Genomic DNA, 13,661 nt, shown 5'->3' with positions numbered 1-13,661 from the left:
TGTCTTATCAAAAACACATTGTGTATTAACTTTTTTTCCAAGCAGGATTTATTGAGTGTTTCTAGATTATGCCATGAAAGATACAGAAATTTCATACAAAGCTCTCTCTTCAAGACTGTTTATAGAAATCAATTGATTGTATTCAAATTTCTTATACTTTCCCCAATATCACTTTTTCCTAGGTTTACACAATGTGCTAATTATAACAGATTGTTTTGGCTTAATGTGTGGATCTCAGCTACTGTAATTAATAGTTCAGTGTCTTTATGTAAGCCCAGATAATGGTGACTTATTCAATAAACCACAACTAAGCAAACTAATTAAGCTTGATAGAAAGGCTGTTTCCATACTGCACTTATCCATGGTTAACTGAATCAAGATTTACTCACTGAAATGTCAGTTTTAATGGAGATTGGCTAGTCTGTAATTCAGTGGATCATTCTACTGAGTTTTTTTACCATGATAAAATCTTTTGTAAAGTCCTTTATCCTCTAAAACTTTTATTTTTAAGGGCCCATCATATGTCATCACTGGACAGAGCATTAGTATGCTCAATTCTAAATGAAGCATGCAAGAAATTCACACCAGACAAAGTGCTGTTCCATTATGAAGTGGCTTTATTTTACTCCCAGACTTAAGTCAGTTCAGCAGCATTATATTCACAACTGGATTAATGCTCAAGAATCCCAGCATTATCCTGAATGTAAAAGTGCAACTGTCAAAGTGGCCAGATGTGACTATAGAAATTCTAACCAAAATCTTCAGAAGACCCTAAGGAAATTTATTATATAAAAAGTGCCTGAAGCTGTTTTTCTGATAGGTTGGCCTTTGTGCAGATGGCATGAACCAACATGAACCTCCAAACTCAAGCAAGCAAGCAAGCTTCTCTTTCATGGTTAGAACTGAATGTTTGCAGGCTGCAGGTGATCTGATAAAAGAATTTCCTAAAAACAACACATGTTGCACTATTGTAACAAAATTCTGACAAGAGACCCATGTCCCTAACGTATTACAGCAAGATGGCAATAAAGCCATTGCATCAATGCAAGGAAATTTGCCATTAAAATGGGTTCTAAAGTTTTGATTATAATATAATAAGGCCTGAACTTTTGATTATAATAGTACACTGTATTCAGGATTAAGGTTTGGATATTTGATAGGAAAGTGCAACAGCAAGTATTTATAATAGCCCCAAATTCCAAGCAAAAGTAATCTGTAAATTAGATTATCTCATATTAAGATACAGTTGCCAGTTTGGCAATGCTTCTTATTTAAAGTCACTTGGAGAACAAAGGGAGCTATAGGAATTAGAGAAAGCAAGTCTGGGCCAAGTCCATATATCAGCTTCTATCACTAAGTTGCTGTGCAAGTGAAGTAAGGCAACAGAAAGTCAAAGATTATACTACATCAACCCTTGCTGGCACACACTATTTTCCCTCACTAATCACTATAATGCTACATAATTGCAAACGGATGATCTGTATTTAAGAAGATTCAATACTAATTAAGGTGGCAAAGAACATACTGTATAGAAGAAGCTAGTAAGACAGTAGTGAAACATGCTAGATTTTATGATTATACTTGTCCCTCCCACAAATATTATGTATTGCATCTTCTGTCTTTTGTATTTTTGGGAAACAATTGTATCATGTATTCCTGTACAATATAACAAAAGAACATATAAATTACCCAGAAAAATAACTGATAAAAGGCTACAATATTTACAATATTTATGACCCTACCCTCTTCACAGCAGTAAGTGCTACGGTTTAATGCACACTTGTACACACCATAACCATAGATTCTTCATCTTTAAGAAAATCTCTGACCAGCCTGAAAAAAACAACCCAATCCATTCTTTTCCCCCTCACAATATGTTTAAACATAATAAAGTAAAAAGTTGCAGGAAGATCAATGTTTAAGATATTATCCTATAATTCTATTGATTCCTAGACCCGCACCCGCATATAGTGAGTCATCATATCAAGCTTTTCCTGAGGCCCATAAACGGTGACAAGTAAATGACACATAAAACAGACTGCTGCAGCTAGCAGAACTTAGGTTGGCCCTTTCTTGTATCCATCAACACTGGCCCCCTACAGACTTGGCCCTTCAGATATGATTTCTCCTGCTGCAACAAGCATATTTAAGGTAAGATTTTACAATCTTTCATTGCACATAAGGCTCCAGTGCTATCAATGATAAAAAAAAATTATATCTTTCTGAAGTACTGCACTAGTCCACTAAAACATAACATAAAATACATAAAATAAGAGATCTCTGGCTCTTCAGAGAAGGAACTGTAATGCTGAATAACTGGTCCTTCAAAATAGCCATCCTGCATGAGTTCACTGGGTGTGGGACCCAAGTAGGTCATTCCAGCTAATAATAAAGGCAGGTCAAGATCTTCAGACAACAGACACGGATGCTTGCAGTGTTGTTATTATGGCTTTGGCTTATATGGGACAGTTCTTCGCTTTGAACCATAAAAGTCTAGAAAAGAGCAGAAAAACACATTAACAATTTTACCAAAAAGGATCAGACCAAGTGCCCAATGGGATTCAAACATGTCCATACATCTGCTCACAGATTTGAGTACAAACACCAGCCAACAAGGCCTTGCATCTCCAGAACTGTCATATTAATTTTATATATATATATTACTTTGTCTCCAAGTAACAATTAAAAAAATAGAGTAACTAAATCTCCTTGAAAAGCCTATCAGGATAACATTAGTGGTTTTGAGTCAAATTACTGGAATTTGTCAAAAGTAGCATGATTTAATCTAGTTAAAGAACTGCAATATATATATAATATTTCTATTGTTTCTTTTTATTTTTCTTATATGTATCCATTTCATGTATTCATAACTATGTTTATACTTATATCTGTTATCTTATAATTGCTTGACAAATAAAATAAATAAATAAATGAATAGATTTGGCAAACCTTAATATTGCAGTGTTTGCTTGTGTATTAGGGCATACAATCAGGAAATGCATTTGAAATAATAATTTTATCACCAAATGCCAGATTTTGTTTCCTTTTCTATTGTCACAGAAGACATGCAGTCTGATAAATGTGATTAGGTAAAATGAATACTCCATTTATAATCTTACATATTTTTAAACCAAATACATAAAATGTTTCAACAAGGTGTCTTTATACACATATTTGCTATGTCTATAAATTAAAATGAATGTACTTGCACTGTTCCTAATGATGAATGAACACTAAGTTTGTTCAAGATTAAACAACACAAGCTGACATATCACACTGTTCTTAACATCATATGTGGCAATTAAGTATCTTCTAAAAGTTAAGTCAAGACACAAATGCCCAATTTTAAATACATTATTAAGTTCAAACTGTGAATTTTTTTAAAAAAAAAATGGGATTTGGGTTTTATAAAACTTCATTTCAGTTCCTGTTCTGGATATTAACAACTCCTGTTTAAGTTAACACAAAGAACCATTAGAGTTGCTCCATTCTTACCTTTGATACTTGTCTGCTTTATTTTCAAACATCTGGGGGAATCAGCCTTACAAGCGTCAAGGCCCACCTGCGCTGGTCTCTCTGTCTTTGTGTGCCTCTTGAAGAGTGCTGGAGAACTTAGGCTCTTTTCCCCTGTACAGCTGTTCTCCTTTGTGTGACCCAAGAGATCAGGAGATGGCAGCATATTTAAATGAGAGACCTTTTCCCATTTGTAATTCCCTTCCAGTGGGGTTTCTGTTTCAAAGTCAAAGTTCCACTTTTGCTGGGCTTCTTCCAGCTGGACCTTCATCAAGGACTGAAAGTCCTTCTGGAGCTGTTCATGATCAACTGGTCCAAAAAGATTTCTGCATAGTTTCCTGCTGCAGAAAGGTTTAAGGATTTTACTCTCAGAAAGAGGCATGTTTCCTACTGGGAGAAAGATAAGGAACATTTTAAAAAGGAGAGGTTACTTTTTGTCTCCAAGTAACAATTAAAAAAATAGAGTAACTAAATCTCTTTGAAAAGCCTATCAGGATAACATTAATGGTTCTAAGTCAAATTACTGGAATTTGTCAAAAATAGCAGTTAAAAAACTGTAATATGTCTCAAAAGAGAGAGAATATATATCTAGGCATCATTATACCTAAGGATACAAGCTAAGTGTGACAGAGCTCAAATAAAAATGTTATTAGAAACCTTAGTTGGAAAGCAAGTTTGGATGAGTGGGACCCTTTCATATTCTGTATACAAGCCATATCTCTTTTTAAAACAACAACACCCTGAACCACATGGAATTGTATTAATGAGATCCTCAGGACATATTTTACCAAGAGTTCACCCTGAGAAAGAAGCATGTGAGGGAATATTTAAATAATTAAAGTTTCTTTGGAATACCTTTTACCAGCTTCCAAGTAGCTTCTCTTTGCCCTATACATGTCAGAACTATTCTTCCTAATGTTTAAACCGTTTTGAACACAGAAAAGGGTTGCCCAATAGTTATAAGTAATTAAATGCTTCTAGTCCATGGAGAACTAAACGAATTGCACAACCCAAATGTTAACTTTGTTGTCTCACATAATCTTTTTCTTACTGGGCACCAACAAAGGCAGGTACAATGCAAAAGAAAGCCTACTTTTAAGATACAGCATATTGCACTGTGCAGAAATTGTATATGTTAAGATGGCCTATGAAAGTGGAAATTTCTATTGTCAGATATCTACTGTTTATACATCCTCACCATTCAGATAGGCCTAATGTTTTGTTTCAGAATTTCTTCTGATTTTCTGTATTTATTCACTCTGAAAGGTACTTCATACAGGACTCAAATATTTCACCCACTTATATTCTGAAGTACTGTTAAAATAGAGATTAGAACAGCAGCAAACCATGTGTGCGCGCGCATAATCAAATAGGGTGAGACAACAGAAACAGGGTCATAATACAGGCATACAAAAGACTGCATTGTAATCCTATGTCTGCCATCTTGCCTCTTTTTTTTTTTACCTTAGTCTTTGAACTGGATTAAATTAGCCTAGAATAATAAACTCTGACTCCCCAGATTTAAAAAATAGAAAAGATGCATGAAAGATATAATTTTACATATCCATTCTATATTTGTGATAGCATCATCATACCATAAAACTCAATACACCCCCAATAAAGTTCCTGTTTTAAGAACCAGGTAATTGTAAAGGAAAACCCTGAATCAAAAATAGACTATAACATTATTAGCAGAATAGTATCTATATCTTTTAACATTAACAGTGCCAAAGTCCAGATATGTGGTTACGTAGCACCAATCATCCAATTTCTGTATGTTATAATTCTTCCAACCATAATAGCAATAGCACTTAGACTTATATAACGCTTCACACTGTTTTATAGCCCTTTATAAATATTAGCATATTGCCCCCAATAATATGGGTCCTCATTTTAATGACCTCAGAAGAATGAAAGGCCAAGTCAACCTTGAGCCAGGATTGAACTGCTGTGCAGCTGGCAGTCAGCAGAAGTAGCCTGCAGTACTGCATTCTTACCACTGCACCACCAGGGCTCAAAAGGAGTTTGCATTAACTACTTCAATGTATTTGATATCTTTAACCAATAAAGAACTACAGTTTGGTGTCATCACAAGACAAGTAGCTAAGGCTTTTATTCTGTATCCATCCAATAATGTTATCTTGCATTAATGCCATTTTTCAGTTATGAATCCCATTAATGAAGAACATGCTACTAGAGAGCCTCCAAACATGATTTCTGACTAGTGTATAAACTGAAGACCCATTTCACTCTTTGGCAATCCACCTGTATTTGAATATATATGTATCTTTCCATGCAGAAGCTCCAGATCAAAAAACACAATTGAATTCCATGTCACTGTTTTATTTGGTCAGTGCTTCCCCAGTTTTCACATCTGCATTTGCCCAGCATACTGATGCTGCTAAAGAAGAGGCAAAGAGATTAAAAATAGTAGCAGCCTTCGCATACCCATTACACACAGCTATGCCAGATGACATCACATCAGAACAAGTCCAGGCAGGTTCGTAACTGCTAAGGACAGGCCACAGCTTGATGAGAGTTTTTAACTTACCATTCCAAGTCACTAAAACAGGATGCTTACCAGATATTTGCAGTTCTCAGCTATTTACCCCACAAATATTAACTCTGGATTGTGTTTCTTTATTCTTATTCTTTCATTGGAAAGCAGTTTCCAATGAAAGAGCAGGCATGTATGGCTGTGGAATGCTGAAAGTTGAAATCCACATATTTTAAAATTGTCGAATTGAGAAACATTGGCCTTGCAGGCAGACAGACAACAAGCTTGCAGGCTATTGACATGCTTCAAAAGGAGTGAAGGCACAAACAATTGTAACAACATATGTCTGACAAAAGTGCTTGCATCTCAACTGGGTTAAGGCCAATCCACACAGCACATATATGAATCTCAGGTCACAAATACTTGTAGATCAATGTTTGGTGGAGGTGGGGTGGTAATCATTAGAATATATAGAATATACCATACTGTGTGCTTTCAATATATGACCAAAACAACTCTAGGCAAGTTTTTGGATAGCTTCTCCTGCCCTGCCCAAACCCCTGATCACTGGAACTCTCAGCCAAAAAGAGACCATTTTTGATGCCCTACCAGCAAAGGCATTTTCAAAACTACACGTTTCTGGCTTCCAAACCAACTTTAGTGAAATATACTTTAAGTATTCATTTATCAGAATGTATCATTGTTTTAAGTGTTATTCAGAACTTTTTCCTTATCTTTCTTGTTGACTACAGCTTGACAGAATATGACAAAATAAATTTAATAAAGCCGTTGAATACACACATATACTGGTTCAGTTATCAATGAATTTAACCAATAGGTTTTTAAGTATTTTCTTATGTCATCCACGTCCCCCAAATTGTAAAATTAATTTAAAAAGTAGTATTGGTTCATTCTAAGTAACTGAGTTCCATTGTGGACACTTGTATACTAATATGTGCTCAGTAAGCTGGTTCCTCATTACTGCATCTGACTGGAGAAGAGAGACTTGTTTGTGGCTTCATACCCCAAGCCACAATGGGTTAGTTATAATGTAGTGCAGTGGTTCCCAAACTTTTTCAGTCCACCACCCCCTTGGTGCTACAAACTCATCCTTAGTGCCTCCCATCCAGGGGTGGGATTGAAATTTCTTAACTGGTTCTGTGGGCGTGGCCTAATTTGTGGGTGTGGCTTGCTGGTCACATGACTGGCTGGGCGTGGCTTGGTGGTGACGTGGCCGGCTGGGCGTGGTTTGCTAGTCATGTTATTGGGTGGGCATGGCCAGGTGACTGGCAAACCAAATGCAAGTGGTCCTCGCTTAATGGCCAGTTGCTTAGCAAGTGTTTTAATTTATGATTGGCCTCTCCAGAGCTACTTGACTTGTTTTTGGAGTTTTGACAGCCATACACACACACACACACTCCCTTCTAACCCTGCTGGAGCAGGTGGTTGGACAAGATATCTCATTCACTTTCTCCTCCCTCCCTTTCTTTCTTTCTTTTTTCTTTCTTTCTTTTTCTTTCTTTCCTTCCTTGCTTTCTTTCTTTCTTTTCTTTTTCTCTTTCTTTTTCTGTCCCTTCCTTCCATCCCCTCTTTATCCCTTTTCTTCCTTTCTCTCTTTTTCTTTCTTTCCCTTTTCTCTTTTTCTTTCTTGTCTCTTCCTCTCTCTCTCTCTCTTTCCCTCTTTCTTTCTCTCTCTCCCCCTCCCTCCATATATCCCATTCACTTTTTCCTCCTCCCCTCCCTCTTTTTCTCTCTCTTTCTTTCTCTTTCCCTCTATCCCTTCCCTTCCTCCTTTGCTCTCCTCCTTAGCTAGGAGACCCATCTGAAACACACACACACACGCTTCCAACAAGGTAGTCACCTGGCAGCATTGCTTGTGAGTCCCAGGGACCAGGAACAATTGTCCGTTCACGCCCGGTCCCCCGCGTTGCCCGGAAAAGCCGGAAAAGCCGGCAGGCAAGGCTTCTAGGTCCAACAAAGAGACCACGGGCAGGACTTCCACCCCTCCCTCTTTTGGGGAAAGGGCTGGAAACTGCAAGCAGGAGCTGTAGGAGAAGTGAGTTGCAGGAAAGGTGAGCCAACCCACCCTGACTGGCTCACCTTTCCCTCTGCCATCAGCCGTGGGAGGAAGATAAGTTTGTAGGTAGCCCAAACTTCAGTGGCTGGTGGCAGAGGAAAAAGTGTGCCAGTCAGGGCAGACCCATCGCTATTTGGTTCCCCGCCAGCCTGCATCTCATCAGCTGCTGGGGCTTGCGGGTCGCAGCTGCTGAGGGGGAATGCGGGAGGCAACCAGGAAGCACAAGGCTTACGCCACCTGCATCAACCCTCTGCCAGCTGCCCCCCAAGCATTTTAGTCAAGTGCAGACTGCCACTATGCAAGCTCCATGGGTGGAATATCTGCTCTCGTGAGGCTTGACTCGCATCATTCTCACAACGCCGGCCAGCATTCAGCCAAAGCGCGCAGGCTGGCGGGGGGCAGAGGGAAGGGGCAGTAGGCAAGGGTCGATGCGGGAGGCATAGCATCATGCTTCCTGGTCGCCTCCACTGCCCCTAGCAGGCAAGGCCCAGCAGCTGCGGAGAATCCAGGTGGGACTCAAGCGGCAACGGGTCAGCCCTTCCTCTCAGCCACCAGCAAGCCAGGCAAGTGGGGTGGGGGGAAACTTGCTAGTACATGAGTGCTGCATGGAGCCTTGGTGCTGGCAGCTAAGCAAGCTAGGAAAGTGGAGTGGGGGGAAAGCTTGAACGCTGAGGGTGGCAGCGGCATGGCGGTGGCGGCCTTGGCCAGCCTGGGAGTTGGGACTCAACTGGGGCTGGCAGCAGCAGCATGTAGGCAACCGGGGCTTGCAGAGCCTCACTCACCTAGGGAGATCCGATGGTGGAAGGCATGCAGTGATGGCTGGCTGATTGGCTGGCTGCTGCTAGAAGTGATGGCGGCGGGCGGGAAAATGTGGCATGCGCTATATAAGGGTGGGGCGGGCGGGGGTGAATGCCATCATTAATTGTTGCACAATAAGGACTGACTGGGCAGGTAATGGAGGAGCGGGCAGAGAGGGGTGGGGCCAGCCAGGGGCCCATTTTACCGGTTCTCCGAACTACCCGGAACGATAACAACTGGTTCTTGCGAACTGGTAGAATCCCACCCCTGAATTGCGCCCTGCGAGGGGCCCACCTCCAGGACTCCTCTGCCACCCCCCTTGCCTCTTAGCACCCTCCTAAGTCATCCACTGCCCCCCAGGGGACAGTTCCGCCCTCTTTGGAACCACTGGTGTAGTATGTGCCTTGAACCCATCTATTTACTGATTCAGGAAGCAATAACTAAGTATATTATGCCATTGTTCTTTGGATTTGTTCACACGTTGTCATTCACTAAAGATTTTCAGCAGTGGTTCCACTACCGATGATTTGGTTCCCACCCTACCTCAAGCCACTAACCCTGGTTACAAACCATAATGGTGGAATTCGCATAACATGCTAAACCACAAAGCAGGAAACCGCATTACAACTTACAGCGTGGATCCAGTCTTGCTGCCTGTCACACAGCTGCCAAAACTAATGTTTCACTTGGCTAGTAGTCCAACTTCGCTCCATACCTATGGAAACTGATTGCTCTGGACTCGTCACCAAGGCTTTCCAGAAATGTCGGACTACAACTCCTTAATTTTGGCTGTTGTAAGCTATCCATTTGCCACTTCTGTATCAGGGGAGACGGATCTTTGTAGATAATAACGCCTACTGGTGGAAGGAAATAACAGAAGACGTAGCCCTCTCAATCGCAGCACACATTTAGCCTCCCGTCACCCTGCGAACTTGAATTTACCGTGGTTGTTCTCTGCCAGAGGCAGCCAATCAAAATTTAGGTCACCATTGTTGAAACAGTAGCTATCCCCCTTCTCTCGCCCGCCCGCCCGCCCTCCCCCTCGCCGCCGCCCTTCCAGCAGTTCAGCAACCCGTCTCGCGGCTGCAAAAAACACAAAAAGTTTTGGCCGCGCGATTGCCCGCTTTATTTCAACGCTGGAAACCTCCCGTCTTGTCGGACGTTTTTCTTTCTCCCTCTCTTAAAAGCAGACCCTTCCACTCGACCCCGGAGGAAAGCAAACAGGGGGGACTTCCTTATCAACCACGGGAGGAGCCGAGGAGATGTGCGAGACGCTCCCGAAGCTCGTCCCGTGGGTGTGTGGGTGTGTAGGGGGGGGGGGGGGAATTACGTCATCTGGTACCACAGCAGCCGCGTCACGTGCCGGTTTGGAAGTTGCGAAATCGCACTTGCCACACACACCGACAGGATTTGCTGCCAGGAAATGGGAAACGTGCACCGAATTTACTACGGCTCCGCCTCTCTTTTCCTTCCTTCCCACACATATCGCCCCCCCCTCGCTTTGGGGCTTACGGTTGGAAGTTCTTTTGAGGTGCGTTCACCCTACCCAACCGCCTTGGTTAACAGGAGCAAAGGGATGAGAAAACGCCAGGCGCAACCCACGCAACGCGAAGTGGCATTTTGGGGGATTTTAGGCTCAGTCTCCATAAAAGAAAGAAAGATAGCTGGTCTAGGCGTTTCTTCCTAAAGCAGCTTTATGGTCTCTACCTGACTCCCTATCTCTCCCCCTCAACCTTAGTAGTGGGGAGGAGGGAGGGGGAAAGACGAGAATATCACAGCTGCTGGAAGGCACGAATTCGTAACTCGGACCCAGTAAACAAAACCAGCCTCCGTCTAGCCGCTTTCCTGCCGCCGCCTCCAGCGCGTGCCCGAGTTTGCGCGCGACTCTTAAAACAAAAAAACAAAACAAAAAAAAAGCCGGCCCGATTCTCTAAACAGAGCAAGAACAAAAATAAAACTCCGTTTGGGAACAAGGAGTTCCCAACTGAGACAAGAACATCGGCGGGGCTGGGCGGAGAGTCGGAAGAACTCGTGCGTCTAAACGGCCCACCCCTCCCAGTGACACGGGCTATTTCTGCTCACAGGAGCAGAGGAGACCTTAGGGAAGGACGCCCGAAAGACGTCGCTTTCGCCAGGAAGGTGGCCTGTCTCCCTAATCAAAACGAAGGCGTTTCTAAACGTCCCCAAACTGGCAGGGCCGGGCCTATTCTCTTACATCAGCCCCAGAGAGTGACTGTCACTGAATCACTCCCGGCCGCCGCCTGACTTCCCCACCCTCTCGCAAGCGGCACTCGCCGCCGCCTCCTCCTCCACGCCAGGGCATGCCCTGACAGACGCCTTTCCTAGGCAAAACTGAAGCGCAGCTGCTGACCCAAGAGCACCCCTTTTGGTGAGGCGGGAGAAGGTTCCTTTAGTTCCTCTTATACAGGACTCGGCTATGGCCGTGGGCATCACCACTACCCTATTAGACACGCACGCACCCGGTTCTAGGAAGAGCGCACAAATCAGTTTCGCCTCCGGGAAACAAAACTCTTGCTGACAGAAGTATTCCTGCCCTTTTTTCTTTTTCTTTTTTCCCCCGAAGAACGTCTCTCCGATTATCAGCCCAAACCTGCTACTTCTCCTTTTGCTGCGACGTTTAATTTTGGTGTAAAAAAAAAAAAAAAGGAGCGAGCGAGCAAATTGTACTCAAAGACAAGAACATCGCAGCCCGTTTCTGTCCTCCGCCTTTCGGGAATTAGGAGGGCAAATCGACCACAATTCAAAGTTCACTCATTGAAGAGACTGAAGAGCTTGGGTAAGAAGCGGCTCGGCCGACGCTCTCCCTTCCAAAAACGAGTCTAATCTCATTTGGCCATCCTGGGAGCTAGGAGGAAAAGCGCGAAAAACAACCCCACCATCCACCTAATGAGCAGCGAGAGGAGGTGGAAAGAACGGGGGGGAAGGACGAGGTCGTCTCTAAGGGAATGCAGAATCTGCTATAATCGGGATCAAAAGGGCGGGGAAGGCAGAGAATCACTACGGCTACTCGGTTCAGGTCCATCGGAAGATTCCTTCCCTCGCCAGACAACCTTCCATTTCATACCCACAGACTACATACGGTGGATTGGATAACTAGCCCATCGTAAGAGGCCGTGATGCTCCATCGAGAGTCTCTTAATCCCCCCCCCAAAAAAAAGGGGGGGGATAGCAAATATCAAAAGATACGAACATAATCCCAGCCCGAAACACCCCCCTCCAAAAAAAACCAACCTGACAGTACCTGCGCGCGTCTGGAATTGTCTAAACAGCCCCCCCCCCCAGTCCAGGTAGGGAGATAAATAGAACTCTGATATTCCTATAAAACGGGACCATATATTCATAAACGCATCCGAACCACACGCCCATACAGCACTGATGCCATAGCCCAGCACCTTCCCTGCAAACAGGACGGGGGGGGGGGATGTGGGTTAGACGCAATGCTCACCTCCCTTCGCCGCTCAAGGAAAAGCGCCCTCTGGTCCGCAATTCTGAGCTCTGGCGCTCCTGCAAGACTACATAAAGCCTGCCGAAGCCCGCCTCGTAAAGAGGCGGGGTTATGCTGCTTTTCTCCCTCGTAGGAATTTCCGAAGATCCGCCTTGGTCGTGGTGAGGTAGCTTGCTTCGGATCGTTCGCGCTCTCGCGCACTGACCCTGGGAAGGAATCGGACTCGTCCACACGGGACGTGAGAGGTAGCTTAATTAACTCGCCCGGGGTTAATTTAAGTCTCAAAAAGAAGTCCAGCCGCGTCGACTAATTTTAAATTCAACCAGCCGTGATTCGATGGGCCCTTTCAGGTTTTCTGTTCCGTGTTAACGATATTCACAGCTGATTCAAGCTGCCTGAGAGACGAAATTATGACCAAAATTATTTCAAGGATGAATAAGTAAAACAGCCTTTCACAGTCCAGTGCCTTCCTCTTCTATTGGACTATGGTACAATTCCCAGTGAGCATTACCCACAAGTGCGGTTTGATTCGGACAATCTTCTGTAAGAACTGTTTAACCGATAGAAATACAACAGATGGAGCATACCGATACTCCCTGCAGGGAAGAGTCGTGCCTGGCAAATTTCTGCTTGATAAAATACCACATTTAGAAAAGAAATCCTCATTCAGACACCTACCACTCCTCAAAATGCAGGACACAACAGACAGTGAGGATAGCTTAGTCCTGAAGGCAGTGCTGGATTTAGGAATAAACTTTCACAATACACAGCGCCTCACAAAATTTCAGAATATCAGTTTATTGATTTTGCAAACATTTATTATTGCTTATATTAATAAAGGTGATGCTAATTGTCAGCATTTTGTATGTATATCAATGTATCAAAATTGTTTAAAATATATTTAATATTTAAGTACTAAATTGTATGTATATATTTAAGCACTAGTATCTCTCCCTCCCCTGTAATATGGAAATTATTAACAATTTGTGGTCCTTTTCCAGTCATCTGAAGTCAGCAGCCTGGTGTCTTTTTATAGTGTACTCAGTTTCTGCAAGGATTTAACAAACTATTATGGTTTCCAATATATCCATCTGAACTGATCATTAAGAGACTGTGCACTGAAAAATTCATGCTTTAAATTAAAATACTATTTTGATAAAATAATCACAAAATTATTATCCTTATTCTCATGTTTTATTTGCCTGAGGGTTAACTTCAGGTCCTTCATTGTACCTGTAAATGCAGACCTTGGTGTGCACATGTGGCACCTCCTGCGGAAGCTGCATTGATTGCCAATTTGCTTCCAGGTA

The 13,661-nt window shown here is 42.8% G+C and overlaps 1 protein-coding gene across 4 annotated transcripts; it reads right to left on the bottom strand.

The window, feature by feature from the left end:
* Positions 1-599: 599 nt before the first annotated feature.
* Positions 600-12,441, bottom strand: CDKN1A (cyclin dependent kinase inhibitor 1A). 4 transcript variants are annotated; one of them, XM_087959887.1, is made up of 3 exons: positions 12,352-12,441; positions 3,496-3,903; positions 600-2,493 (listed from the first exon to the last, which is right to left on the bottom strand). In XM_087959887.1, the coding sequence occupies exons 2-3, from the start codon at positions 3,893-3,895 to the stop codon at positions 2,444-2,446; spliced, it is 450 nt and encodes a 149-aa protein (XP_087816013.1). In that variant the 5' UTR covers positions 3,896-3,903; positions 12,352-12,441; the 3' UTR covers positions 600-2,443. The 4 variants fall into 4 exon arrangements, with proteins under 4 accessions (XP_087816013.1, XP_026533947.1, XP_026533951.1 ...); XM_026678162.2 differs by having other exon boundaries at positions 3,496-3,900; positions 12,352-12,438; XM_026678166.2 differs by lacking the exon at positions 12,352-12,441 and adding an exon at positions 9,828-10,148 and having other exon boundaries at positions 3,496-3,900.
* Between the last annotated feature and the right edge of the window lie 1,220 nt (positions 12,442-13,661).

Source organism: Notechis scutatus, chromosome 3 (assembly GCF_049901735.1).
Source record: "Notechis scutatus isolate UNSWTSFEM ecotype Mainland chromosome 3, rNotScu1.2, whole genome shotgun sequence".
NCBI classification, from domain to species: Eukaryota; Metazoa; Chordata; class Lepidosauria; order Squamata; family Elapidae; genus Notechis; species Notechis scutatus.
This window is presented reverse-complemented; position numbering and strand designations above follow the sequence as displayed.

What these genes read in the sequence shown, in the direction of transcription:
- CDKN1A (XM_087959887.1), bottom strand. Translation starts at nt 3,895, where the DNA reads ATGCCTCTTTCTGAGAGTAAAATCCTTAAACCTTTCTGCAGCAGGAAA. An exon ending in AAAGCAGACAAGTATCAAAG is followed by an intron (nt 2,494 to 3,495) that starts GTAAGAATGGAG and finishes GCTCTTTTCTAG; the next exon opens with ACTTTTATGGTTCAAAGCGA.